Here is a 27,778-nt window from a genome sequence, read left to right as displayed (position 1 = left end):
TTCTGTTTTACTCTATTTATTTTTAATTGAAGGATAATTGCTTTACAACATTGGCTTGATGTCTCGCTCCAGGGAGATTAGCTTGCCTTTTTGGAAGTCCGGGGTCTTCTGCTGTCATGTAGAAGCTGCTCTGTAGGCGCTGTTTCATGTTTTGATGAGTTTTTGATGTGTTTATGCAAAGGCAAGCAATCTCCCCATCTTATTCCTCCACCACCTTCTTTCGCTCTCCGCAAGGCATCCTTTTGTTTTTCTAGACCAGGGATCTGCAGACATTTTACGGCCCAAGAGGGACTGTTTTCAGCTTTGCAGCAATGACCCCCTGCCCCAGGACAGCCCCAAATTTGCCCGCACGTGGACGGGGAAGTGAGGCGTGTCCCAGTAGAACTCTCTCCATGGACATTAAATCGTGAATTCCACGCAACTCTCACATCACAGAATACTATCTTGATTTTTTTCAACCATTTAAAAGTGCAACCCATCCTCAGCAAGGAGGCCAGACAAGAACATGCAGGGAGGCCTCATCTGGCCGCCGTTCGGAATCCTCTGCTGCAGAAGAACATGGTCAGAAATGAACACGGGAAATATGCAAGCTGTAGATCAGTGGATCATCCTACTCAAGACACAACGTGGGGAACTGACTGCACCCATCCCCTCCTCCATTCCCACCCTCCCGGGACGCCCCAACTAGACTCCTTCTCAAACTGTAGGCGACCTTGAGACACTGGGATATCTTGGGTGGGCTTGCTTTTAGTCCCATTCTTACTGGGGAAATTTCAGGCTGCAGAAGAGGCGGGCCCTCAGGACGGGGTGGCACGAACCGGAGCTTACTGGAGCTTTAATAACTCAATCCCAGAGCCCATGGCTGCCCTATCTGGAGGCGGGTTTTACTGTCCTTGGGTCATAAAAATACCAGCTCCAGGTCCCCACGGGAACGGTTTACAGTTGATTTACACAAAAACAGGCCTATTAAATATGAGCCCAAAGATTTAGGGAGCTAGGAGACATGAAAACTGGAGGGAGATGAAGTAAGTCCCACGCTGGGCGGCCCTCTCCCCAAGGGGATGCCAGGAGGGGTGCTGGCCACGGAGGCTGGGAGGCGAGGCTGCTGGCAGAAACTGCGTGCTCACCTGGCTTCAGGAGCAAATCTCTCTCAGTTATTCGTCAGCACAAGGGGCCAGGCTTCATGCATCACACACAGCTCTGGGTAAGAGAAACACTGAAAAGAGAAATAATTCCCTTTGGAGAATTTTCAAAAAAAAAAAAAGATTGTGGAGAAGAGAGAAGAGAGAGGTGGAGAAGAGAGAGGTGTTTATCACGGATGAAGCAGAACCACAGCCGCATGGATGGACCCAGAGAGTATCCTACTAACTGGAGTGAGTCAGACAGAGGAAGGCAAACATCGTAAACGTGTCACTTATGTATGGAATCTAAAAATTACACAAATGAACTTATTTGCAAAACAGACACAAACACAGAAAACAAACTCATGATTCCCAAAGGGGAAAGGGATGGGGAAGGATAAGTTAGGAGCTGGGGATTGATACACACGCCTATATGTAAAACAGATGAGCCACAAGGACCTGCTGCATAGCAGAGGGAACTCTACTCAATATTCTTAATAACGTAAACGGGAAAAGAACTTGAAAAAGCATAGATATAGGTATATGCATGACTAAATTGCTTTGCTATACTCCTGAAACTCATACAACATTGTTAATCAATTTTACTGCACTATAAGATAAAATTTTAAGAAATAATGATGAGAATTATTTTGCCTTCATCCATGTTAAAAAAGAAAAAAGGAAGAGAGAACCCACTTGGAGATGGATTCTTCTTGTCTTTGGGGAAGAAAAGAAGATCAAGGAGACGGAGGAGGGCGAGGTAAGGAGACGTGGAGGAGAAAAACCCAGGAGGCGGCGTTTGCACGGGGTTGGGGGGGTCCTCTCAGGGGCCTGCAGCGGCGGCCCCAGGGGCACAGCCCAGCGCGCTTCCGCTCCCTGAAACCCCAGCCCCCAGCAGGCTCTGCCGCGGCAGCCGTCGTAAACATGTTTTATGAGCCACACTGCTGGCTGCAGCCTCACCTTCCCCAGAACAAAGACCAGTGTCCACCGGCAGTGACGGCGAATGACCGGCCTGACCCTCACCTCGCTGATGGGCTTTGCACGCTAAAGCTCGGCAGGTCGGAGAGGCAGGGCCCAGAGTCCATTTTTGTAGCGACACTGATGTTTTTCCCAGGCTCCTGGGGGAGTTTTCCAGCTACCCACGCAAAAATGAAACCTGCAGACAGCATTGAAGAGAGGCCCCGGAACGATTGCTGGAACACCAAAGCTGCTTCTCATTAAAGCAGAGAATCAGTGGGAATGTTTAAATGGGGAACTTAGGGGAGAAGGTAGATGCTGAAAGCTTCGTGGAAATAATTCTATGTGAGAAAAAGCAGAGCCATCCGCCGAAGCCCTCTTTCGCTGATCTGGTCCAAGCCCCGGCTCCCCCGCTGTCCTGATCACAGTGATTCAAACGTCCTCGACTGCGTTGATTTCTTAAGAGTAGTCAAAAAGGTGACCAAATATTTTTAGCATTTCATGAAAGAAAGTGAAAGTGTTACTCACCCAGCCTCGTCTGAGTCTTTTCCACCCGAAGGACTGCAGCCCACCAGGCTCCTCTGTCCGCGGGGATTCTCCAGGCGAGAGTTCTTGGGGGAGGGCAGGTTGCCGTGCCCTCCTCCAGGGGATCTTCCCAATCCAGGGGTCGAACCCAGGTCTCCTGATTGCAGGCGGATTCTTTATCATCTGAGCCACCAGGGTGAGTCTAATTCCAGGTCAGGGTCTCCACTCCATGGTTCTGGGGGAAGATGTCCCCAATTTCATTGTTTTTCTTCCTTCAGTCTGTGAATCAAGTTTTATTAGTAGTAGTAACAGCATTGTTATTATTATTATTTTGGCCCTACCCTGCAGCTTGTGGGATCTTAGTTCCCCAACCAGGGATTGAACCCAGGCCCTTAGCAGTGAAAGCACCAAGTCCTAACCACTGGACCACCAGGGAATTCTCTGGATCAAAACTTTTCAAACATTAGCTAGATTCTTGGGCAAATACAGGAATCAAGTGTTGTTTGGGGGAGGGGGCAGAAGGTTAATAGTGAGTTATGAGGATGGTTGAGGGGAGTGCAAACGTCCACAAAAGCCCAGAGTTTAACTGGGGGATCAGATATGACGTGTTAGAAAAACAAGAGCTCGAGTTGCCTTTAATTGACTTTGAAGTCAGGTAAATCCACGTTCAGGTCCTGCGTCTACCACTTAGCTGCGCAGCCTGGAGCAAGTTCCTCCCCCTGCCTTGCCTGTCTCCTCACCTGTAAGTTTACAGTGACAGAATCTTCTGTGTGTGAGGGTTAGATGAGATCATACACTCAAGCCCCACGGACAGCGCCTGACTATTGCACAGTGGGTGGGGCTCATTCACTCAGTCGTGTCAGACTCTTTGCGACCCCGTGGACATGCACACCAGGCCTCCCTGTCCTTCACTATCTCCCAGACTTTGCTCAAACTCAGGTCCATCGAGTCGGTGATGCCATCCAACCCTCTCATCCTCTGCCGCCCTCTCCTCCTTCTGCCTTCAGTCTTTCCCAGCATCAGGGTCTTTTCCAATGAGCCGGCTCTTCACATCAGGTGGCCACAGTATTGGAGCTTCAGCTTCGGCATCAGTCCTTCCAATGGATATTCCAGGTCGATCTCCATTGGGATGGGATGGTTGGATCTCCTTGCTGTCCAAGCAAGTGATGTACAGTGACATGGTATGGTGATGTCTCAATAAATGAGAGCTCCTGGGATTGCACCATCATCAGGGACATTTTCTTCTCGGACTCTGTCACCATCGGCGTCTCTGCACTCCCACTTATTTACTCAGTTCTCTGGAAAACCCATGCAGATGCTAAATAGCAGGAAAACACTGCCTGGCTTCCATTACAGCTGAACAGATGAAAATTGCCAGAATTCCCCCACTGGTTTTAACATCTCTGGATGTCTCCTTCTGTTTTCCTTCACCAGGAAAAAGATGAAGCTGTCCATCGGCGCCCTCGGTGGAGGTCAGCTTCCACCTGTGCACGGCGGTCAGGCTCAAAGGGCCCTGGGAAAGTGAGCCAGAACCTCCCACGGGGTGCGCGTGTACACACAGTGTCCGTAAAATACAGCACCTGCGTTATTTCTGCTGGCCTCGAGGCATAAAGAATGGATATAAAATGCCACAGGAGAACTTTTTGAGAGTGTTTGGAGATATTTCTTTTCACAATATTAAGAACAAAAAGATGTTGACATTTTTTACTGCTCCTTTCATCTTTATAGTTATTTTGAAGTCAGGGCTCAAGACCAAGACCAAGGAGCCAGGCGGACAGGTTCACCTCGGCCTGTGAGATGCTGCCATCTCGTGGCCAGTGTGAGCACTACAGAGGGAGGCTGACTGCCCTTTGTCCATCGGTTCAGTTCAGTTCAGTCGCCCAGTCTTGTCCGACTCTTTGCGACCCCATGGATCGCAGCACGCCAGGCTTTCCTGCCCATCACCAATTCCAGTTTACTCAAACTCATGTCCATTGAGTCGGTGATGCCATCCAACCATCTCATCCCCTGTCGTCCCCTTCTCCTCCTTCTCTCAATCTTTCCCAGCATCAGGGTTTTTTCCAAGAGTCAGATCCTTTCATCAGGTGGCCAAAGTATTGGAGTTTCAGCTTCAGCATCAGTCCTTCCAATGAATACTCAGGGTTGATTTCCTTTAGGATGGTCTGGTTTGATCTCCTTGCAGTCCAAGGGACTCTCAAAGAGTCTTCCCCAACACCACAGTTCAAAAGCATCAATTCTTCAGCGCTCAGCTTTCTTTATAGTCCAACTCTCACATCCATCAAGTTCCAGGTTATTTGGCAAACCTGTGACCTGCACTTCACCAATACTGCCATTAATTGTATAGATTCCTCGGGCCTCAAGTGAATCTTCACTTTCCTCGGTAAGGATAGGACAAATGAGCCATAATAAAACTCTTAGAATGTTTAGGTTGAAGAGTGAAGGGCTTTTTTAGTGTGTTTGTTTTGGATGCATGTTTAAGCAGAAAGAAAATTTAAAAAAAAAGAAAATCCAGCCTTTACTCTTTTGCCCCACCTCATAGTATATGGCTTTTTCTTTCTTTCTTTTTCTTTCTTTCTTTTTCACAGCATATGACTATCCCAGTGGTAAACAGTGGTAAAGAATTCCCTGGCAACACAGGAGACTCAGGAAACAAGGGTTCGATCCCTGGATTGGGAAGATCCCCTGAAGGAGGGCATGGCAACCCACTCCAGTATTCTTGCCGGGAAAATCTCATGGACAGAGGAGTCTGGTGGGCCACAGTCCACAGGTCACAAAGAGTCGGACACGACTGAGGTAACCAAGCACCCAGTCACGGCACATGGGGTACTTGTTCCCAGAGGAGGTATTGAACCCAGGCCCCCGGCATTGGAAGCTCGGAGTCTTAACCACTGGACCACCAGGCAAGTCCCAGAAAACCCAGGCTTTTACTCTATAAACATTGACAGTAGAAGCACAGATCCACTCTTTCGCGATTTGACAGGCAGGCGCACTCTGTGTGAATTCTGTGACTTCACAGGAAAAGCAATGCAAACCCTGAAGATGCATCAATATGTGTGATCAGCAGGGCACAGATGATTGGCTCCAGGCCTGGACAGCCCGCCCGGAGCTCTTCACCTGGCGTCCCCCGCGGTCCCCACAGCAGCCCCGCCAGCTCTGTTCTGCCTTCCCAGCGGCTCGCGGGGCTGCAGTCACCCGGCCACGAGGTGAGGACTCGGAACCGGGGCTCCATCCTCCCAGAGGCGGACAGCCCTGCATCCCGTGGGCTGCCGGGTCTTCCCAGCCGCAGACAGTGCTGTCACGGCACAGCTACTCAACACGGCCAGAAGCGGGCGAGCGGGTGAGTGAGCGAGGCCTCTGGCAGAAGACACCCGTGCTCGCCAGTGTCCGAGTGGCCCTTCCTCCCGGGTCACGCAACGAGACGGCATTTTTCGTCTCCTTTGCGGTGAATGAGACCAGCAGCCAAATTCTGGCCTGTGGAAGCTCTACGTCCAGGCCTGGCCGATGAAAACCTCCCGTCCTTTTCTCTCCCCTCAGCAGGCTGAAAGGAGGGAGTCCCGAGAACCTAAAGGAGAGTGGGGTGCCCAGCGGGTCAGGGCTATGGCCCCGAGTGGCTGCATAAAGCAGAGTCCTGCTCCCCACCCCCCAACTAGACTGCAAGAGCGTGAGAAATCAAGGGGCATGTTGTGCAGGCCACACAATCTGAGGGTTGTCTGTTAGCAGTGAGTCCACCCAGGCCGATGAGACGCCACGGCAGTCCTTGTGAAGTCATAAACTCAGCCTTTTCTGTACGAGAAAGACGTCCTGCGTTGCTGTCATTTTAAGTTAAAGCTCCCGTGACCGAATAAAGAACTCAAGCTTTATGCTTATAATTAATTCACACCCTCATGGGGGAGTCTTTATTAAATCAGAGAACTTAAAGGAAGCTGATTCTCTCTCTTTCTTCTTCTGAGGTTTTCACTGAATGAACCCAAGGAGAAAGCATGTTCCCCGAGGTGGCGTGGACGGCTGAAGCGTCTGTCCATGTCACTGAACGAACCCAAAGGAGAAAGCACGTTCCCCGAGGTGGCGTGGACGGCTGAAGCGTCTGTCCATGTCACTGAACGAACCCAAGGAGAAAGCATGTTCCCCGAGGTGGCGTGGACGGCTGAAGCGTCTGTCCGTGTCACTGAACGAACCCAAAGGAGAAAGCACGTTCCCCGAGGTGGCGTGGACGGCGGAAGCGTCTGTCCGTGTCACTGAACGAACCCAAAGGAGAAAGCACGTTCCCCGAGGTGGCGTGGCCGGCTGAAGCGTCTGTCCGTGTCACTGAACGAACCCAAGGAGAAAGCATGTTCCCCAAGGTGGCGTGGACGGCTGAAGCGTCTGTCCGTGTCACTGAACGAACCCAAAGGAGAAAGCACGTTCCCCGAGGTGGCGTGGCCGGCTGAAGCGTCTGTCCGTGTCACTGAACGAACCCAAAGGAGAAAGCACGTTCCCCGAGGTGGCGTGGACGGCTGTAGCGTCTGTCCGTGTCACTGAACGAACCCAAGGAGAAAGCACGTTCCCCGAGGTGGCGTGGCCGGCGGAAGCGTCTGTCCGCGTTTCCGGCTGCCCACAAGCTCCGGTGTGTAGCGTGAACTCACCGTCTGCCGTCTACCTGGAGACCCAGGCCTCCGACTTGGACTCAGCTGCGTGAGCCATGCTCGACTTCTCCGACAACACGTCGACCCACAGGACGGGGGACGAGGGGACAAAGCAGGAGCGTGGGTGGCTGTGTTCACACTGACGGAACCCCCACGCACACCTGCGGTGGGGACCCTCCAGGTCACCTTGGAAACGCAGGCATACGCGGGACAGGTTACATCAGAGCCGCTCCGTAATACACGGCACAGTGGAGCGTGTGCGTGCCCACCTGCCTCCCTGGAGGGCTTCAAGGCTTCTACTGACACGTCTTTCCCTTTCTAACTGTTCTGATAACGAAGGAGCTCCCGCTCAATGCGGCTACCTGCCTCTAATCTCAGGTCATCTGCCTACAGGGGCCCTCGTCTTGGATTAGAGTCAAAATGCAGCTGAGAGGAGAAACCTCATGGAGAAAAACTCTGTCCATTAACACACAGGCTCCTGAAACTCAAATACAATACTGCCATTTGACATTTGACAAAACTATCCTAAGAACTATCTGAGAAAATACACAGCAGAGGATGGTTCAGAAATTTTGTCAGAAAAGCAAAGTGAAGAAGGATTTGCCTGATTAAAACCAATAGGACGCTCCGCTTTTGTTTTTTTGCCACTAAAGACAGAGGACTGATAAGACTCTGGACTCCAAGTTTGTGACGTCTGATGCCTTTTCTCGGTTCTTTAAAAATAGGAGAAGGGATTTCCTGGTGGTCCAGGATTCGGTGCTTTCAATACTGGGGACTGGGTTCCATCCCTGGTGGGGAACCAAGAGCCCACAGACCAGGAGGAATGGCCAAAGAAACACAGAATAAGTCAAACAGGTACACAAGAAGATGGGGCTGGTGAGGGAGCGTGACAGACGCAGTCTTGGAGATGCGGCACCGACAGCCGGCTGCTCCTGGCCTGCCGAAGCCTCAGCTCTTACATTCAGCCTCCCCACTGCCGCACCTGCCAGACCCCCTCCCGGGCAGCGCCCTGTGTGTGCCCAAGGAAGAAGGTCTAACCTGCTGGCTTCCTGCCCACCTTATGGGGAAACTACGTTTGTCTTCCCTCAGCTAATTCCTTTCCATTTCCAGCCCACTTTGTTGTTCAGTCGCCCAGTTGTGTCTGACTCTTATCAACCCCATGGACTGCAGCATGCCAGGCCTCCCTGTCCTTCACCATCTCTCCAAGTTTGTCCAAGTTCATGTTCATTGCACCAGTGATGCCATCCAGCCATCTCATCCTCTGACACCCTCTTCTTCTGCCCTCAATCTTTCCCAGCATCAGGGACTTTTCCAGTGAGTCAGCTATTCGAGTCAGGTCACCAGCCCACTTAGTGAGATTCAAAAGCGTACATGATTCCATCAGACGTACAAAATGACTTGCCCCGCCATTATCCTTTGATGCTTCATTTGTGATAGCAAAAGATGGAAACAACCCAAATGTCAATTTATGAGGAAAATCTTGTTAGCTAAATTTTGGCTCAAACAGAGGGCTTCCATGCAGCCATAAAATGGAATCAGGAAGCTCTTTGTGAATTTTGAGATGATTTCCAGGATCCTGTTACATAAACAAAGTTGAGTGTCTACAGAATGTACCAATTGATTCAAAAAAGAGAAAATTTAAAACATGCATGGATTTGCTTATAGATGCATAAAATATTTATAGGAGGACCCATAAGAAATTGAAAATCTGGGTGACTGGGGTACAGGGTGGGAAGAGGGCTTTTTAATCAGATGTTGTTTGGTGACTTTTGGACTTCAAACCTGGTGAGTGAGTTGCTTCATCAGAAAATAAATTAGATTTAACACCTTCATTGGTGACAGGGTAAGAGGTTTTGTCCGGGGACTAAACACAGTGACCACACAGACACGGCCCCCACCCACCAGGAGCCTGAGACAGAATCAACTCTGAGTGACAGGAGGGGTCTCAAGCACCCCCCAAAAGGAGACTCAGGGCAGGTCGGGGTGGGGGGGGGAGTTGCCTCGGGTCACACGGCCTCCCGCCCGCAATGCTGACCTCTGGCCTCTGTCCTGCGGCCCCTCTGGACTCGCGGGTGTCCACGTGCCATGAATTGGTCCAGGCCCATTTTCTTTCTGAGCAGGAGCCGGCTTCGTCTCCGCAGGAGTGAGAGGAGAAGCGGTGAAGGAGACGTTGTATCTGCGCCGCCAGAGCCGAAGGCCCCGCAGCCACGAGAGCCTGCGGGCTCACAAGGGTGTCCCGGGCGCCTCCCAGGGGCTCGGGGACCCCGAGGCTGGCTTCCTGCAACGCCCCTGCCGCCCTCAGGCCTCGGGAAAGATCTAAACTAATTACGACTTTTATTCCACCCGTGCATAATCGGGGGGAGGAGCTCCTCAGTGTGAGAAATGGGTTGTTAGCTGTGTTCACAGCACGCGCGGCCCCTCGCCTGGGCTCTCCTGATGTCAGCCCCTCACGTCCCCGGAGAAAACGGACTGTCCGGGCGGCGCCGCCACGGCCTGCAGGGCCCGAGCCAAAGAAGACCTGCTCGTGTGCTCCGAACGAAGACACTTCGGTGGTGTTTTTAAAAAGCACTTAACAGGAAAGGATCCGTGAAATATAAAATAGTAAGTGAGAAAAGCCAGGTGCAGCATGCTGCCAAAACCTCCTGTGTGCGTAAAAAGGCCCACGTTATTACTCACCACGTTTCAGAGCAGTTACTATTTCTGTGCAGTAAGGACGGCAGGTGATATATTTTTTTTTACTGTCTCGATTTATCTTACATTTTTACAAAAGACTTTCTTATATTTTCATGATCAGACCAGAAAAAACTCGATCCTTAGAAAAACGTATTCGCATTCAGCATACTCTGGAAAGCGAGATGTATAGGCCATAAAGTTTAGCAAGAAGTTCAGCAGCTCCAGGAGGCTGAATCCAAGATATTCCATTTGCTAGAGCCCTGCTCCCCTGTGGGTGAGGGGCCCTGAGCTCTCAACATTCTCGTGAGGACACGGTTCATGGCGGGGACTCCTGGGCAGCTGTGGTCAGTGGCTCCCCCACACCCTCCCCTGGACACCCTGTCCCCTGGAAGTGGGGACAGTGGCCAGCCTGCCCCCAGAGAGGAGGCCTTGTGGCCGTTCTGGCCCTCTGGATGGACCGAGACCCGCTGGGGGACCGGTAAGAGGACAATGCTGACGGACAGTAAATGACATGTCGACACAGCCTCTTACACTGTCTTTGCTGACTGTTGTCCCAACCTGCTTTTCCGTCCTCCTCTTCCCTCTCTGCAGATCCGAGTGCTGGGGCCAAGGGGCTTCTGCTGGTTCCCAGGACCCTCAGCAGAGCTGGGCAGCCCCAAGCCCAGCGGCTCCTGGATGTCCCGCCTGCACCAGTCGGGACCCTGGAGCAAGCACCCACGGTGCGGGAGCAGCTTGCAAGCTGGCGGCTGGGGGAGGCCCTGTCTAGTCGCTGTGGAGGGTGGAGTGCGAGGAGGCCACCAGAAAGAAGCAGAAAGTGTGGGGAGGGAAGAGGTGGAATAGGACAAAATTTAAAAAGCTTAGCCTTTTCTCTGGATGTTGGCCTCTGCTTATTTACCCTTCAGTTCAGTTCAGTTCAGCTGCTTAGTTGTATCCAACCCTTTGCGACCCCATGGACTGCAGCACACCAGGCTTCCCTGTCCATCACCAACTCCCAGAGTTTACCAAACTCACGTCCATTGAGTCGGTGATGCCATCCAGCTGTCTCATCCTCTGTCATCCCCTTCTCCTCCTGCCTTCAATCTTTCCCAGCATCAGGGTCTTTTCCAGTGACAGTTCTTCGCATGAGGTGGCCAAAGGATTGGAGCTTCAGCTTCAGCATCAGTCCTTCCAATGAATATTCAGGACAGATTTCCTTTAGGATGGACTGGTTCGATCTCTTTGTAATCCAAAGGACTCTTAAGAGTCTTCTCCAACACCACTGTTCAAAAGCATCAATTCTTCGGCTAAAAAGCATCAATTCTTGGACTATGAAGAAAGCTGAGCGCTGAAGAATTTACCCTTCACTTCTGTGCAAAACTTGACAATTTAATAATTGTTGTTGTCTTGTTGTTGGTATATATTCATGAACTTACAAGTAGAAAACAAAATTTTTGAGACTTGAAGGACTAATCCATAGAAAAGTATATATAGTAAAAATTAAAGTATTTTTTAAAAAATTTTTTTTAAATTGACAATTTAGAAACACTTGGATTCTATCAAATAAGACAGAATAAAATGAAGTCCCGTCCTGGTTGTCTGTCTTTTCACTCTAGTGCTTCACCCACTTTCTGATTTGGGGGGTGTGCCTCCCTGTGATCACACTGCCTAGGGACACAGAAGCCAGCAACGGGGACTCCCCTGGTGCCCAGTGGCCAAGACCCCACTCTCCCGAGGCAGCTCAGGTTCAATCCCTGATCAGGGAACTGGATCCCACAGGCCCCAATCAAGACCGGAGATCTTCACAACTAAGGCCCTGAGTGGCCAAATTAATCAATATTAAAAAAAAAAAAACCAGTGGCAGCCAGCACCAGTTGAGAGGCCGTCATTTCTGACCCTGGGAAGCTGGAGGGGGCACGTCTTGAAGAACAGCGTCAGAGCCGGGAAGGGTCTGGCAGGCACGCCAGGCCCCACCAGGACCAGTGCTGGTTCCCCGAAAGCTGCCTCATGTCTGGGGCCCTGCCTTTTCTCTACACAAATCTGTTCTGAAGTCAGCTCTATAGACCAAGAGGTGAAGGCAAACCCCGGAGCTCTCAGGTTCCCCGGCTGCGCGCTTTCACGGAAGGGCGAGCCTGCAAAGGCCTCTTCCCCACATGCTTCTGTGATGCTGTGCGCTCACCGCCCAGGGGACAGTCCAGGAGCCCAGTCTCTTTGCATAAACCAGTGCAGCTCTAAAGGAGACCATTCCTGCTGGAGGATTTAGAAAATACCCCGGGAGTCAAGCATGCATTACGTCACAGCGTGAGCACGTTCCGACGGCTATTACTGGGATTATGCTTGGGGGCCGACAGATTAAAGGGTGTCAGCCCCAATACTTCACATTCTACTCAGGAGAAAGGCAAGGAAACCAACTGCTGAGACGGCAGCTGCTGAGTCAACTGCAGGAGCATTACTGTGCTTATTCTCAACTTTCCGTGATGAGACGCAAAGCGAAACAAAACAAAAAGAACGGAAACACTAGCTGTTTCTGTTACAGAAACCAGTGAACTTTCTGATAATTGCCTGTGTACTTTGGAGGCAAAGAGACTAACCTAGAAAATGCTAAGCATATGTAAAATAGAGCGTGAACCTTCGGAAGGGCTCGTGTGTTTCTGGCTGATCATGCGACTGACAAGGTCCGAACGTATCCAGGTGTCTGCAGACACACAGTAACTTCGCTCCCTGACAGTGCTTCTTGGAAATGTCATGTGAACTTTAACTAGACTTGACATTTTGTATGTATTTTCCTGCAGTATTTTGAGTGTTGGTATATAAATATGTGAGTCCTCGACCACTCTTCAATGCCAAAGGAGCAATGTGTTTGCAAGGACCATGTGACCAAGCTTTTATACCCAGATGGGAGTAATTGCTATAAACCTGAAAATGTCCTTACAATGACCTAAAGCAAACGCATGGGATGGCATTGCTGCTAGCGCTGGGTCACAGGACAGGACAAAGGGCCGGGGACGTGTTCGCGTCTCAACTGACAGTGGGGTGGGAGTTCAGGGCGACTCCTGCGACACACAGGGTGATGGAGGCTCCCCCTGTCCGCCCAGAGCCGGGAGCTCGGTTCGTCCCCACCGGCCGAGTGCCTGCCACTCGGTCACCTACCAGGAGCTGGTGGAAGCCATGCTGGTGTGAATCAGCCCGGGGGAGCCGCTCGGGAGGCCTGCAACCCCACAACGCTGGCCCCCAGCACCTCCGCTCTGATCTGGAGTTCTGGAAGCCAGGCCTGGAGTGGTCAAGGCTTGGTGCATGGCCCTGGGTCACCTGGGCTGAGGAGCCACCCACGGCCCCCAGGTCTGGTCTGGAACTGGATTCGGAACCATCCACGGCCCCACAGGCTGGGTCTAGAGACTCACAGGGCGGACCTTCCACAGCCTATGTTTACAGATGTGAATCCCGCTCCTCCAGGCACCCATGAAGCAGGCTGCTCTAGGAGGTGGGGGGCCTGGGGTGAGTCTGGGCAGCCCTGATTCCCCAGCTGCCCACGGCCCTTGGTGGGGACCCACCTGGAAGGTAGTGACGCGGTGGGGGCTGAAACCTGGTACCTGCAGTGGAATCTGCGTGTGTCTGTGTGTGCACATGTGTGTGCCTGTGCACACATGTGTGTGCATGCGCGCATGTGTGTAAGACACCTCTCCCAGTCTGACAGCCTGGGCCCCGGGACTCCCCTCATCCTTGCATCTCCTGCAAGCAGACCCAAGGGCCTCTGCACCCCCTGGGGCTGCATGGTGGGGGGCTCTCCCCAACCCCATGCCCCTCCTTCCTCTGCAGACTGCCCTTCCTCTTACTGATCACACTTTCCTCTCCCGCCCCGCCTGGGCTCGCCCCCACCCCAATCCCCAGGCCCCTCACTACCCCAGGCCTTGCTCAGCCTCAGCATGTCCCGGGGTCTCTGCTCACAGCTCCCTACAAGCGAGGCCTCCCTCGTGCCTCACTTGTGGCATGGAACACAACCCCACCCTCACCACGCCAGCACCTTCCACCCCCCCTCAATCAATTTGATCTTCTTCACAGCATTGTCATTATCTGACACAACACTTACAGGTCTGTGACATTAAATGTATAACCCTTTATACAAAATAGCTGCCTGTGACGAAGTTAAGATCTCACATACATTTTACAAGTATTCAATCATATTTTTAAAAGCTTATCAGTTTCAGCTTCTGAAATTACACATATGTATTTTATAATCCCATTCAGTGTTTAAATGTTAATAGGGTCAAAAGCTTTGGGCTAAAATCAAGTGTTATTCGGAATGATCTATGATCTATATTAGTACTGAGATCACTTTCAGATGATTTCTGGTGCTTCAACTACATTAGAAACATTAATACACTCAAAAGGATGTGCACTGCTGGTGTGTTGATTTATACTCTTGTTCTGCACTAGTTAAATAGAAAACCCACAGATTCTCTCTGCATATGCCAAGTGGACGTGTGAAGGAGCTGATCGGGTGCCATCCTGAATTTGGTCTGCATGTGGATTTGCGCCCTCAGCCAGGGACAGCCAGGCTGGGGCGGCATCGAGAGTCTCTGGGTGAAAACCACAGTGGGGGCCCGGCCAACTCACTGGAAAAGACCCTGATGCTGGGAAAGAGTGAAGGCGGGAGAAGGGGACAACAGAGGATGAGATAGTTGGATGGCATCAGTGACTCAATGGACATGAGTTTGAGTAAGCTCCAGGAGTTGCTGATGGACAGGGAGGCCTGGTGTGCTGCAGTCCATGGGGTCGCAAAGAGTCAGACACAACTGAGTGACTGAGAAACAACAATGGACATTCCCACTCCATGCCAACTAAATAAAACATCTCTGGCATCAGGGCTTAGGGGTTAATAGTTTTTAAAATCTCCCCAGGTGGTGCTGATGGGCAGCCATGTTTCAGCCCCCCTCAGTGGTCCAGAGCAGAATGTCTGGATCCAGACCACTTGCATTCATCATTTACCAGCTCTGTGACCTTGGGCAAGTCACTCAACCATTTTGTACTTCACTTTTCTCAACTTTGAGAGAGAGAGAATAGTAGCTAATTGGCAAGGCTGTTGTGAGGATTCAGTGAGATAACAGATGAATAGTAAGCACTGAGCCTCGCTTTTATGTTTAATGAAGTCGGGCACAACTCTCAAGTCACCAGAACATTCCGTCCATGTCTAGCGGGAGCTGCACAGAACAAAGCCTCTTCTCTCCTGAACAACAAAGGCAGCTACACCTCTCCCAACTTGGGTCCCGATTTATTCCAGCCAACTCTTGGCTCCTGGTCATCAGACATCCCTGTTCCCCCTCTGCCTAAACACAACGGGTTTCCTGAGGTCCAAAGTCTCGTGGGAGCTGTTAACACTTTATGCATCTTGACTGCCACTCTGTTATCTAAACATGAGGTCAAGAGCAAGGCCGTCCGAGGACGCAGCTCCAGCCACCGAAAGAGAGGGGGCAGAGCCAGCACTCAGTCTGCATTGATCCCCCTGGTGGCTGCAAAACTCTGCTTATAGGCCAATTTTGTAATGCCCCCAGTTGGCGTACTGCAAAATGAAACGAAAGTATCAAGAACAGTAATATATCTTCCAAGAGTTACGGATGTCTACCCCGTCCACCTCTCTTAGCCTGAACCTGAGTTGTTGTCCACAAGAAATTCCTTTCTAAATCAGAGGTAAACTTTGTATCATGAAACACCACTCACAGCCACATCAGTCCAACCTGAGCCCACCTTTCTCTCTTGACCTGCGCTCCTGGACCCCACGGCTCACACAGTGTGGCCCTCCGGCATTATCGCCTCAGTGGGGTCTCACACGAAGAGGTGACGGGGCCGCAGCTTGCTCAGCAGATCTGTAGGGGCCATGCTTCAGGGAGGCCCTGCTCCCGAGGTGACGGGGAGCTGGGGGCCACTGGGGGTGCACTGGTGGCAGGCGGTCCCCACGAGCGCACCCACCAGGAGCACCAGTCAAGTGCAGCCTGTAGGGGCAGAGAGAAGCCCCACGTGGACCCCGGGACCCCACTCCCACCAGCCCCTCCTGTGTGCGGGCGAGCGGGCAGCCTCATGCAGAGTGCTTAACCACCGACCTCCGCCCTTAGGGCTGTCTGTCTGCAATTAACATGCATCTTTCTAGAGATTTGGATGAAACCAAAGGCCTAGTTTTACTTTGGAGAATACGGTATATTTTTATAATAAAATTGTTAAAGGAAATTGCATTCTATCTCTTTCTTCTATTCAGTTTTAAAACGTTGAGCCACTTGGGGAACTGTAGGTGTGTGCACCAGCAGACAGGTTCAAGGAAGTCCGTGTCATTATTACTCTAATAACCAAAGCCAGGGAATAAGCAGGGAATAAGCCGCCTGCCAAGGGGACAGGCTGTGGGGCACCGGGGAACACGGGGCCAGCTGTGCACAGGCTCTGCAGCGGTGGCGGCACTCGTTTCAGCTCATGAATCAGTGATATTCCGCCAGGGGGTCCGGATTGGCGGGGATGGAGCCTCTGCGTCAAGCCCCTCTCATCCTCCTGCAACCAGCCTGCACATGCGGGTCCCAGGGCGGCGGTGGTCGTACAAGAGCTAACCGGCCCGCCTTCACAGCAGGCCTCCAAGGTTGTACGTCACTCCTGCTATTGTCCTCTTGGCCAAAGGCAGTCAGACAACCACAGCCATGGCAGGGAATTCACCCAGCCTCGCGGGGAAGGCACTGAAAGTTTACGGGCCCAAGGGTACGGGACCCAGGGTGGGAGCGGGGTGGTCAGTTCACCCACATGCATATAAGCTGTGATATGGTCACATGGTGGACTACTGTACAGCAGTGAAAAGGAGAGACCAGCTGCTAGTCACAAACGTAACAGTGAGCAGAAGCCAGACTCTAAAGAGCTCACAGGTGCAACTCCATCTGTACGAGGTCCAACCGTCACAACTAAGGACAGTGTCACAAGTCAGGTGGTGGTCACCTTCTGGGGGCAACGACAGGAGTGGGCATGTGGAGGGTCTCTGGGTGTCTGTGGTAGTCTGTTTCTTTATCAAGGTCGTGGCTACACTTACGTCTTCCCATGGTGAAAATCCTTGCAGGACACACGATCTGTGCATTTTATGTATTTGTCATGCTTCAATTAAAAAGTCAATTTGAAGAAAACTGAGCTTTCCAGGGAGTATGTCTCACCAAGTGTGGATAAAAAATGAGAAGACATTTAAACCGTGAATGTCTTACAGCTGATGCTCTCGTGACGATACCCAGAACGGCAGTGAGACTGTGAGACACTAAGTTCCCTTTGTTTCAGCCGCCAGGTGTGGGGTACCTGTCATGGCAGCTGTGACGAGTAAGTCCACCTCCCCACAGCCTCGCCTCTGTTTCCTATCCCAGGAAACGGTGCCCACCCACCTGCCGCCTGGGCCCAACACCTGGACTCCAGTCTTCTCCCTCCGTTCCCTAGTCCCCCCTTCACTAGGTCACCACATCTGATCCATTTGCCCCCCTGAACGTTTCCAGGACCCACTCACTGTCCAGCTGACAGTGAGTGACCCTGGCCCAGGCATCCTGGAGAACAACCCCCAGCCATCCCACGCCACGCCCTGTCCCCCACACGGAGGGATGCTCCTAGAGTCCAAATTTGAGATCACTTCCTGGCTTAACCGCGCAAGGTCCAGGCTGTGGGGCCAGGTCTTTCCTGATGGCCCATGAGACGCCCCGCCCCAGGACCCGCTGGGTTCCGCCTGGCCACGCCCCTGGTCCCCGCCCAAGGCCCCGCCTTCCCGCTTGGCCACGCCCCGAGTCCCCGCCTCAGGCCATGCCCGGTCCCGGCTGACCTTGCGCCCCGTCTCCGCGACCCGCAGGCGCGCACGCGCAGTTCCCCTGCAGCGGCGTTCACTCTGCCCAGAGCGGTAAACTGCCCGCCGTTTCCCAGGTCAGACCTCGCGTGTCTCAGCCTGTGGGTGGGGGGCCTGCGGCCCGGCCAAGCCGCCTCACCGCTGCAGTGACCCATCGTCCCTCCCAGGGCCCAAGGCCGCTGTCTCCCGGCGTCTCGGGGCCCTGCCCGTCCATCACCAGCGCTCAGGGAACAAGATGGAGAGACTTCCAGATCTGAGGGACGGGCAGGCCCGGACGAGCTGGGGAGGAGGAGGGAGGTTCCCGTGTCACCAGCCCGAGGCCGGGCGCAAGGGCCCCGCGCGGGCTGCGCAGACTGAGCTCCATGAGGCTGGCGGCGGGAGTGAGCCGCGTGTGATTGGGCGTCACCCTGGAGGCAGTTCTTCAGGGGAGTCGATAAGCTCAGACTAAGAAGAGTCTCCTGGAGGGTGGCGCGGGGCAGAGCAGGCAGGGGCCCAGGAGTGACGGAGCCCGGGAGTGACAGGGAGTGACGGGGGCCCGGGAGTGATTGAGGCCTGGGAGTGACGGGGCCCTGGAGTGACGGGGGCCCTGGACAACGTGCGTCCTGGGCAGAGTTCCCCGCCCCGAGGGAGCGCAGATCAGGGGCAGGTGGGGTCTCCGTGGAGGACGGGCAGCGGGGCTGGTGCCCAGCTCATGGGCCAGGATGAGGAGGGCAGTGGAGTGGGGCTGGCTCTGACACTGGCAGTGACCGTCCACACGAGGCAGGGCTCCTCGAGGGCGACCTGGTGGGCACGGGACAGGGTCTCATGACTGGCGGTGGGAAGGTCAGACACTGACTTCATGGACAGGAGCAAGAACACAGACCAAGAGGCGACTTTCCACAGCCATCCATTTATTATAACACATCTCATCAGCGCACATGATTCCAACAGGAAATATACTTAGCAAAGTTGGTTTAAATATTGTGTAACAATCCAGGGTATAAATATATGTATATACAAAATTTTACAAAGACATTAAAAGGTTTCTGACCAATGAAGTCCTGAGTTTAGAAAGCAGAAAGTAAGGATTAAATAGTGAACATCAAGATAAAAACTACCAAAGTAATACTGTAGGAAGTTCCTCCAAGAGGAACAACCTTCAGGAGAGGTCCTTGTCTGTACACCTGCTCTTCCTAAAACCTGACAGCAAAGAGCCACTTGGCAGAGCATTGACTATGACAAATGCATATGGACCCTCAGAGCGAATACAAGCTCAAATGCCAAAAAGAAAAAAGAAAACAAAAGCACATTTTTTAAACTGCACCGTTTTAAAGCACCTGAAAACACATGGTTCATTAGCATCATAAGTAATAACCAGTCACTGTGTGAGAATAACTCTGCCAAACGAGAAAGCCATCCAAGGTGCCCCGGCACTGACTCCCACAGCCGTTCCAGGCTCACAGCATGTCTGCACGTGCGGGGGACAAGGGGGAGATCCGGTTACTCAAAATAATTCTTGCCCAAGACCTGCTCGACCTCACCCACACCAGGTCACTGGGTATCTCTTCAGTTTACACACATTTCTGCAGCCAAAAATGTCAAACAATCTCCTTGAGGGATGAGCCCCAAAGTGCAATATGACCTCTATTACCTGATTGTAGATAAAGGTTTTTTTAAGTTCAGAGATATAATAAGGGTCTTAAATCTTCATCAAATCATGCACAAACTCACTATGTCTTCATCAGACAAGAGTTATCAAGAGAAGAACTGGCCTCTGATTCCCCAAGCCCATCCAACAGTTGAATTACTATTCAATCGGTTTGAAGTTACATTCACACAGCCCCTAACACGAAGCCCCTGGCAGATAAAGAAGTGAGCTGGCATGCCAGGTTAATATAAATTATACTATATTAGGAAGCTACTCATAATTTGCAAAGAAAAAGGAAACTGTCCTGAACACACCATTCAGAATGGCAACCAGTTAATCTTCCAAGAAAAGGGTTATAGATTCAACAAGGCAGGTTAAGCTGCCCTGGTTAGACTTGCTTTGGCAGCTTCACCATAAAACTCATCGTAGCTACTGTATTTACAAGGGAGTGAAGATACAGGCATGAAGGTGTCCACTCACAGGAAATAACTTATCCCCAGTCACCACAGTCCCCATAAGAACCCATACACACAGGCTAGTGAGCCAGCCCCAGACAGCACACCCGTGTTAAAGACGAACATCGACATTTCCAGGCAATGGACAAGGACCACTCACTTGGTTTTGAATCCCAATTCTGTCTGATTGCCACGAGACTCTGACATGGTAAGTACCTGTCTTACATCGTCTGCAGGGAAGCCTGCGGCTGCACATTCAGGCATCTGAAATCAGCGTCAACACCCAGGAGGAGGCCGCGCACGGACTGGCCGGCTCTGGAGTGGGCTCACTGCTCTCTGGCGGGAGGAGACCCCTCCCTGGCGCCCTCCCGGGTGGGCAGCACACCCTGCTCCGAGCCGCCCGGGGCCGGGCCCGGGAGCTCGTACACCCGCTTGGGCACTCCTCGGGTCCTCTGGGGGCCAGGCCTGTCCGACCCAGGCTGCTCTCGTCCTGCTGCTCTGGGACCCTGATTGCAAGCTTCCCAGGGCCCCCACAAACCAGGTCCTTCTTCAAATTCAAAACCCAGGAGCAGTGAGGTGGCGCAAGACTCCAGCTCCCGGTGGCCAGCTCGGGCCCTGCTGTCCTCAGGGCACCCGCTCTGGTTGCCGTGGAGACCCCGGGCCGAGCTGCATAGACGCTGCACACAGTCTTGGAGGAGGGCCAGGTCCCCGCGGTGCCCTGTGCAAGGAGAGGGGAGAGGTGGTCACCTCACCATCCCTTCCCAGGGAGTCGGCTCGGAGATGTGACCCGAGACGTCTAGCCAAGTGACCCACTGGGACAACTCCAGGCAACTTAAGGGCATTCAGTGCATCTGTTAAATAAGCAACTTGTTCTTCAGGATCTAGTAGTTTAGGCAGAGGAACTTACAGATATTAAGTGGGAATTCAATCATACAAGTTCCTACAAGTCAATAATGCCAGCGAGGGGCACTGATGAGGCCTCAGCGAGTGAATCAAACTAGAAATGAGATGTTTGAGGTTCCTCAAACTGTCAACTCCTGATTAACCACAAATTCCATGTGCACTGCATACCTCTCAGAGCAGAAATAATAATTTGAATAGTTTGCTCTAAGCCACATTTTAACTTCAAGAATTCTTGGGCAAGATTAATCATCTTCTTCAAATCTTCACATTCAGAATTTTCTTCTTGTACTTGAGTTCTGAAGCTTTTCTGCATAAAAAAATAGTTTAAAAAATACATAATAGGTTACATGGAGGGAAAGCTCAGTCAAAATAATTTTAATTGCCAGAATTTTACCTTCAAAATGACAGTTTAATTTCAAGACCAAAATGTGATATGAACAATTACTATATTCAAAAGAAACAAAAACTTTCAAATAATTTAAAAATCAAAGTCCAATTTCCTATTTTATGAAAATGAAATAAAACAATAGTACCTGTTTACTACCCAATTATCATAAAAGATTAATTTGTTTAATTTTTAAGAGTTCAACTTTATATCTCCTGCTTATTTTAACATTTTCAAGCTATAGAAATTTTGATTCCATATTTAGTTTATATTTTTCTATTTACCTGAGACATGAGTAAAATAATTTGTCTAATTTGCCTATATTTTAAAATCTTTGAGCATACTGATTATTAAACATAATTTTTTAGCCTATAGTGATTATTCAAGCAAAAACTGACAGCAGCAGAAAGAAACAGGCATGACACATTAATACACTCAGTGTCTGCACACAATTTCATCCATCACTAAACCAACCAAGTCAGACACCAAGAGGAAGATGCCTGAGAGTTCCTGCACCTGCCTGCTTCCAGTAAACAGGCAGAGAAGAGTCACCAGCAAGCGACAGAAACTAAAACTAAAAAGCACATCCACGCCGGAGCGCAGTGAGATGAAAAACACACTCAACAAAACCAAACACGAAAACAATTAAGAGCTTCTCTTACTGTTTTCCATTCAGCAAAGAGGTTTCCGAGGGATTCGATCAGTCCCAGGGCATTAGCTTTCATCTGTTTGGTAACCTACAGAGAATGTTAAAATATTATACAAATAACTGTTTCAGTTCAGTCAGTCAGTTCAGTTGCTCAGTCGTGTCCAACTCTTTGCAACCCCATGAATCACAGCACACCAGGTCTCCCTCTCCATCACCAACTCCCAGAGTTTACTCAAACTCATGTCCATCAAGTTGGTGATGCCATCCAACCATCTCATCCTCTGTCATCCCCTTCTGCTCCTGTCCCCAGTCCTTCCCAGCATCAGGGTCTTTTCCAATGAGTCAACTCTTTGCATGAGGTGGTCAAAAGTATTGGAGTTTCAGCTTCAACATCAGTTCTTCCAATGAACACGCAGGACTGATCTCCTTTAGGATGGACTGGTTGCAATTCCCTGATAGCTTAGTTGGTAAATAACTGTTTGCTGCTGCTGCTAAGTCACTTCAGTCGTATCCGACTCTGTGCGGCCCCATAGACGGCAGCCCATCAGGCTCCCCCGTCCCTGGGATTCTCCAGGCAACAACACTGGAGTGGGTTGCCATTTCCTTCTCCAATGCATGAAAGTGAAAAGTGAAAGTGAAGTTGCTTAGTCATGTCTGACTCTCTGCGATCCCATGAATTGCAGCCTACCAGGCTCCTCCATCCATGGGATTTTCTAGGCAAGAGTACTGGAGTGGGTTGCCATTGCCTTCTCCGAAATTGTTTAGAAGTATAAAAATCCTGGCATTCTATGGGATCTGCCAGGGAGAAGCGTTTTCGTCCAGTAGTCATGAGGTTGGGGATCAGTTACTGAGACTACAAGTAAGTAGCCAGAGTGTCCAAGTCACAGAAGTGGACTTTCTTTCTAAATAAGTTGCACACTGGTCCGACGTTAAATGTGGATACCCAAGTCTTCCTGCTGGTCCAGTGGTTAAGTGTCCATCTTGCAATGCAGGGGACACTGATTCGATCCCTGATCCGGGAGGATCCCACATGCTGCAGAGCGACTAGGCTCATGTGCCACAACTGCTGGGCCCCGGCTCTAGCACCTGGGAGCCGCAGCTGCTGAAGCCCACTCACCTAGACCCTGTGCTCTGCAACCAGAAGCCCACACACTGCAACGAAGAGCAGTCCCCATTCCTCGCAACTAGAGAAAGCCCACGCGGCAACAAAGACCCAAAAATAAAAAAATAAAACTATATAAAAAAAATTATAAAAACAAAACTAAATAAATAAACAGTAGTTCCCATTCTCAAGTGGAAAAGCAGAGCCCCAATCAGAGGGGAAAAGGAAAAGCGGAGCGTGGCCGCTAGGTCACTGACACACTCCATCCGCGGTTTCGTCCGCGCCTGAATCTCCGGCAACAACCGCGGCCAAGGCAGGACCCACAGGGTTAACCTCACGAGCGGCTGCTGTGACTCTGGTGTGAAATTGGGATAATCACCAGGAGTGAGGATGCCAACAGCATTTTCAATAAAAAATAACCCAACTAAAATACATAAATTAAAAATAAAAATAAAATATATAAATTTATAAAGACCTCATTCACTGAGTTAAACTATCTTTAGAAGCCAATTTTATCTACTCTCTGGTACCATACAGGACATTCCTTTGCTTGTCTTACCTCATCCTGGGGACTCTGCCTTAGGAGTTCATGCTCAAGCTCTTCTGCTTTTTCTAGTCCAGAATCGAGGAGACTCTTTATTCCCAAGTCTACACCATCACAAACGGCACCCACAAAATCATCCTAGAAAAAGTTTTTAAGCGTTAACTGGCAAATTCAATTTCTATATATATTTTAAATTATCAAATAATTAAGTTAAATATTCTGCTTATTTTAGGACTGTGATACATTCCTAGTTTATTAATTCAACTAAAGCTAGAATAAGAACAGTATGTAAGAAAAAAAAAAAACAGCAAGTCTGTACTTCTATATTCTACATATATTGTAAAGAGTGTTTGTCATCTTAGATAGGACACCATGTGGCTAGAACAAACATTTTAATATAACACTGTGTTTTCAGTAGCATGAATAATTAAAGCAAAAACACATTTTCTAGAATCACACGCCAATGTAATTATGAATACACTCTCCGTGTTGGCTGGCTGAGCACCCACCCTCCAGAGCAGACGGGAACCATCAAGCCAAAGACCCAGAAGGTACAGGCAGGATCCCAAATCATTGGGTACATTTATCCACTCAGACTGTAACAGCTTTCATCTTCTGCTAAACTAGTAAGGTATGAACAGCTCTAAAAGTAAACACTTCTCCTGCTTCGTGGCCCCTTGACAGGAAACGCTGCTGCTCCCTGAGACGAAGGCTGTCACCACGAGTGAGCATGGCCTGTTACCTGCAGGCCGGCGGCCCCATGAGCACCGCTCTCCAGGAAGTGCAGCCGGTCCCCGGTAAGAGCCGCTGACCACCCCACGCATGCGACGGCTCGGTGTATGGTTTGGATCACTTGCTTTTGAGCCTCTTTGACCATCGGTGAAATATCCGAAGAACATCCCTGTAAGACAAAAATGGCCCAAGGTGTCAGATACCTGAGATGATGAGGGGAGGGAAGGACAAGAAGACCAAAGAAAACGGGTTCCGCGCCCACTCCCACAGTGGCTGTGCTTCACAAGAGTCTGATCAGAACCACAGAGCGTGCAGCCCGGCAGCCTCTGACAGTGAGGACGAGAGGAGGACACAGGGGATCCTCGAACAGCTTTTGCACCAACAGACAAGCAGGCCGCAGCGAGGTGTGCGGAATTCAGATCAGTCAGCGAAGGAGAGTTACATGGCTCAAAATAGCCTGGAGTTAAAACTCCCCTCCAGGTCCTCCCCACCATTCTATGGAAAACAAAGAACTCTGTCACCCCAAGGAAAAAAAAAATTAAGGTTGATTATGCCCAGCTCCCAGCTGGTCCAGCCTCTGGCAGACCTCCAAAATTCCTTGCCTCAGCCATTTAAGAGATAACTACTCCGAACAACCATGGAGAGGAACAGGCCCCCTTAAGACAGTAGCTTTCCACATATATGCCCATATATACCTCCTCTTTTCGTGGGTTAATGCAGCAGCTCACTAATCTGACTGCTGCCCCTTTTCGCCTCATTAAAGGTGGTCTATTCCTGTAAAGTGCCGGTCTCATTCTTTTTCTGAACCTTGCCTTCTCTAACTCCGTACCCTACAGTCAGCGCAGCAGAGTCCCTCCCAGGAGGTGCCTGACATGACAAAGAGCCCACTAGATGAGAGGACTGGGAAGGCCTGGGAGGCACCAGAGGGTCTGGCCAACATCTAGAAGCTTCGCTGTCTCTCGGGGTTTCCACTTTGGCCCCCTGGATGTGTGGGCGTCTCTCGGCGGAGGTCTGGGCATTGGCAGACTCAGGGCCTCTGCTCCCACTTCCCCCTCCTCCATCCTCACCGGGCACAAGGCTGCTTGAATAAAAACGCAGGTCCCAGGGACCCCGGCTCCATATGTGATGACGCTCTGGCCAAAGATGTGTGAATAGAAACGCCACATGACCATTTCCAGAAACCTCCCTGAATGAAGAGCCCCCAGGCCCCAACATTCTTTGTCCCCTCTCCCATCCACGCACCAACCTCCCCTGGGGCCCTGCCATGGAGTGGACATGAAGCTCGGGCCAGCCACAGGCTGCAAGGGAGGAAGTGGGGCCCCAAGGCAGCCAAGCCCACCTCCAGATGTTACGAGAGAAAGGAAGCTTCTCTCTTACATCTTTCTACAGCCAAACCTCATCTAAGGGAAGAGACAACAGAAATACTCTTTGCCCTGGGTCAGCAGGCTTGTGACTGACTCACCACCTTTGACCAGAAGGATGCCCTGCCCCTCCCCAGCCCCAGAGCGAGGCCCCGCCCCCTTTCCCAGCCCCAGAGCGAGCCTCCGCCACTCCCCTGGCCCGCTGGGGCCCTGGGGGTCAGGAGCACTCTGGACTCAATGCTATGGCCTAGCAGTGGTGAACAGTGGACACATCCTCCCTGGCCCTCCCTTCCTTTCTTAAAAAGGGGACAAACCAGTGCACACGTCTAGGGCTGCAGTGAAAACTAGAGGAGTGAACATTCATAAACCACACAGCACTGCCACAGCCTGGCCCACAGAAAGCCCCGGAAGTCCTGGTTCATTAAGTCAAGTATTAAACATCCAGTCTACTGATTTCACACAGAAAGCGCTTCTGAAAACCCTAGAGGTCTGGTCCCGAGCGTGGCGCAAATGGGAGGACGTCAACGAACACTTGCTGAGCAGAGGAGTCCTAAGGGGGACCTGCAGCCCCGTTACCTGCAGAAACAGCTGCAAGCGGCCCCCCAGCGTCCTCACTTCCCGCCGCAGCTCAGCTGGCAGGGCCTCCCGGCCAGCCTCTGGGAGGACGCCGCTCAGCCAGGGTCCCGTCAGCACCGCGACCTGCTCGAACGCGCTTGTCACCTGGACTGCAAGCGACTGGTTTGCTCGGTCAGCGAACACTTGGAAAGAAGAAAAGTGATGAGCAGAAATGACCTCCCAGTAAAAGAGCTCACAGACGCTCGCCACGCAACCACGAGCATCAGACGACGCACGGCAGAGGTGACCACTCCGCTGAGGACGTGCAGGATGCGGCAGTCCCAGCGGGCAGGTCAGCGCAGACACTTACGGTTACACTGACTGTCCTCGTCCTGCTCTTCGTGGGCTCTGGACATGGCCAGTACCCCATCGTGGATTCTGAGGAAATTACTCATCAGGCTGTCTGCCACGGTGCCTTCTTCATCATCACTCTGTCCGAGAAGCTCTAATGACGAGCCGATCAACTCTTTGCAAATGCCAGGAAGGAAGGGTTCTGCTGAATCCGGGTAAACGGGGCTGGATTTCCCCACTAAGCCTGTGTGGACAGAAAACAGCCACCATAAGGCTTGTTTCCAGGGACAACGCTTGCAAACAAACACATCAGTACAATACTGGGCACACATGCCAAGCAGGCTGCTTCCATTTCAAGACATCCTCCTTTCTCTACAGCAAGGGGAAGACAGCCCCACAGAGGACTCAACCAGCTTCTCAACAGCATCCATCCATCCACAGCCCAGCAGCTGCAGAAGCAGATAACAGGGAAAACACAAATCCCATGTAACCACTGACTTCATCTCCTTCTTAATTTACTTACTGGCAACACCTAAGGAAGTGCGAATTGGTGAAAACAATGGTAGTTGCATAAAGCAAAATAATACAAACACAATAAACGTTAAGGAATGAAGCACATGCTGGAAAAGCAGGCAGTAGCAGAGGAAAGAACGGGAGGAAGGTCCCGGCAGCTCTCCGTGTAGCACCTGCTCCAGGTGTCCACAACCAGAAGAGGAGGAAGCCAAGCGACTATCCGGTCAGTCACATCTTAGGGAGACAGACTTCCCAACAACTTTCTAAGCACCGTCCAAGCCAGAAGCAGAAAGTGTGAAAGCGCTCATCGGCACCTCTGGAAGTAGCTGCACCCAGAACGCTAGCCCGAGTAGGGCTCTCATTGAACATGCACGGGTAGTCTTCCGGTCCAGTCCACAGGCGACTAGAAACAGCGAACTACAAAGGAAAGTAAAACGCAAGCACGGGGCAGGGACTGCTGAGTGCAGAGCCAAAACAAGAGCTTGATTTGGGAGGAGAAAACAGAAACGCTGCCACATCTAAAGCTCTGTCACTGCTGGGTGACGACAGTGACCTCCCACCACCTGCTTCATGAGACGCCTGTCTGAATGCATCAAGTTCAGCTGCAGCCTGTCACAAAGATCTGTGCTAGTTTCCGAACACAGCCCCTCAGGTGAGACGTTCAGCCACGTGCTGACTCTCTACAGTCGGGAGGTGCCGCCCCGACTGACCCCTGGCAGGCCTGGTCCTGCTCCCACCACGCGACCACCCAGGTGGTTCACACTAAAGGCACAGGTGGGCTTCCATCTCCCTCTCGGAAAACTGCAAACAGGCAAAGACCTCTTAATGCTGACTTCCCCTTATATCTTCATGTTTTTAAAGGGCACTTAAAAATGACCCTTGAGTGCCTG

The 27,778-nt window shown here is 51.3% G+C and overlaps 1 protein-coding gene, 2 long non-coding RNA genes and 1 other non-coding gene across 5 annotated transcripts in view; 1 reads left to right on the top strand and 3 right to left on the bottom strand.

Annotated features, from left to right (window-relative positions):
• LOC139037405 (uncharacterized) lies at window positions 1–17,779 on the bottom strand. Its single transcript, XR_011490185.1, has 4 exons — window positions 17,691–17,779; window positions 2,607–2,882; window positions 1,128–1,216; window positions 1–263 (listed from the first exon to the last, which is right to left on the bottom strand). It is a non-coding gene; the product is annotated as an uncharacterized lncRNA (long non-coding RNA).
• On the bottom strand, window positions 2,967–3,039 carry TRNAE-UUC (transfer RNA glutamic acid (anticodon UUC)). Its single transcript has one exon. It is a non-coding gene; the product is annotated as a tRNA-Glu (tRNA).
• LOC139037406 (uncharacterized) lies at window positions 17,700–24,889 on the top strand. The gene is made up of 2 exons (XR_011490186.1): window positions 17,700–17,788; window positions 24,061–24,889. It is a non-coding gene; the product is annotated as an uncharacterized lncRNA (long non-coding RNA).
• KIF14 (kinesin family member 14) overlaps window positions 18,585–27,778 on the bottom strand; it is a 43,729-nt gene continuing 34,535 nt past the window's right edge. For both annotated transcript variants that reach the window (XM_070473817.1, XM_020907013.2), the window contains exons 24-30: window positions 26,395–26,619; window positions 26,046–26,227; window positions 24,119–24,277; window positions 23,392–23,514; window positions 21,744–21,818; window positions 20,865–21,003; window positions 18,585–20,511 (exon numbers count right to left, since the gene is read on the bottom strand). In XM_070473817.1, the coding sequence (XP_070329918.1) occupies window positions 20,120–20,511; window positions 20,865–21,003; window positions 21,744–21,818; window positions 23,392–23,514; window positions 24,119–24,277; window positions 26,046–26,227; window positions 26,395–26,619 (1,295 nt within the window). In that variant the 3' untranslated portion in view covers window positions 18,585–20,119. The remainder of the gene's footprint in view (window positions 20,512–20,864; window positions 21,004–21,743; window positions 21,819–23,391; window positions 23,515–24,118; window positions 24,278–26,045; window positions 26,228–26,394; window positions 26,620–27,778) is intronic.

This window comes from Odocoileus virginianus, chromosome 11 (assembly GCF_023699985.2).
Source record: "Odocoileus virginianus isolate 20LAN1187 ecotype Illinois chromosome 11, Ovbor_1.2, whole genome shotgun sequence".
NCBI classification, from domain to species: Eukaryota; Metazoa; Chordata; class Mammalia; order Artiodactyla; family Cervidae; genus Odocoileus; species Odocoileus virginianus.
The sequence above is the reverse complement of the archived record's forward strand: the minus strand, read 5'-3'. Positions and strand labels throughout refer to the sequence as shown.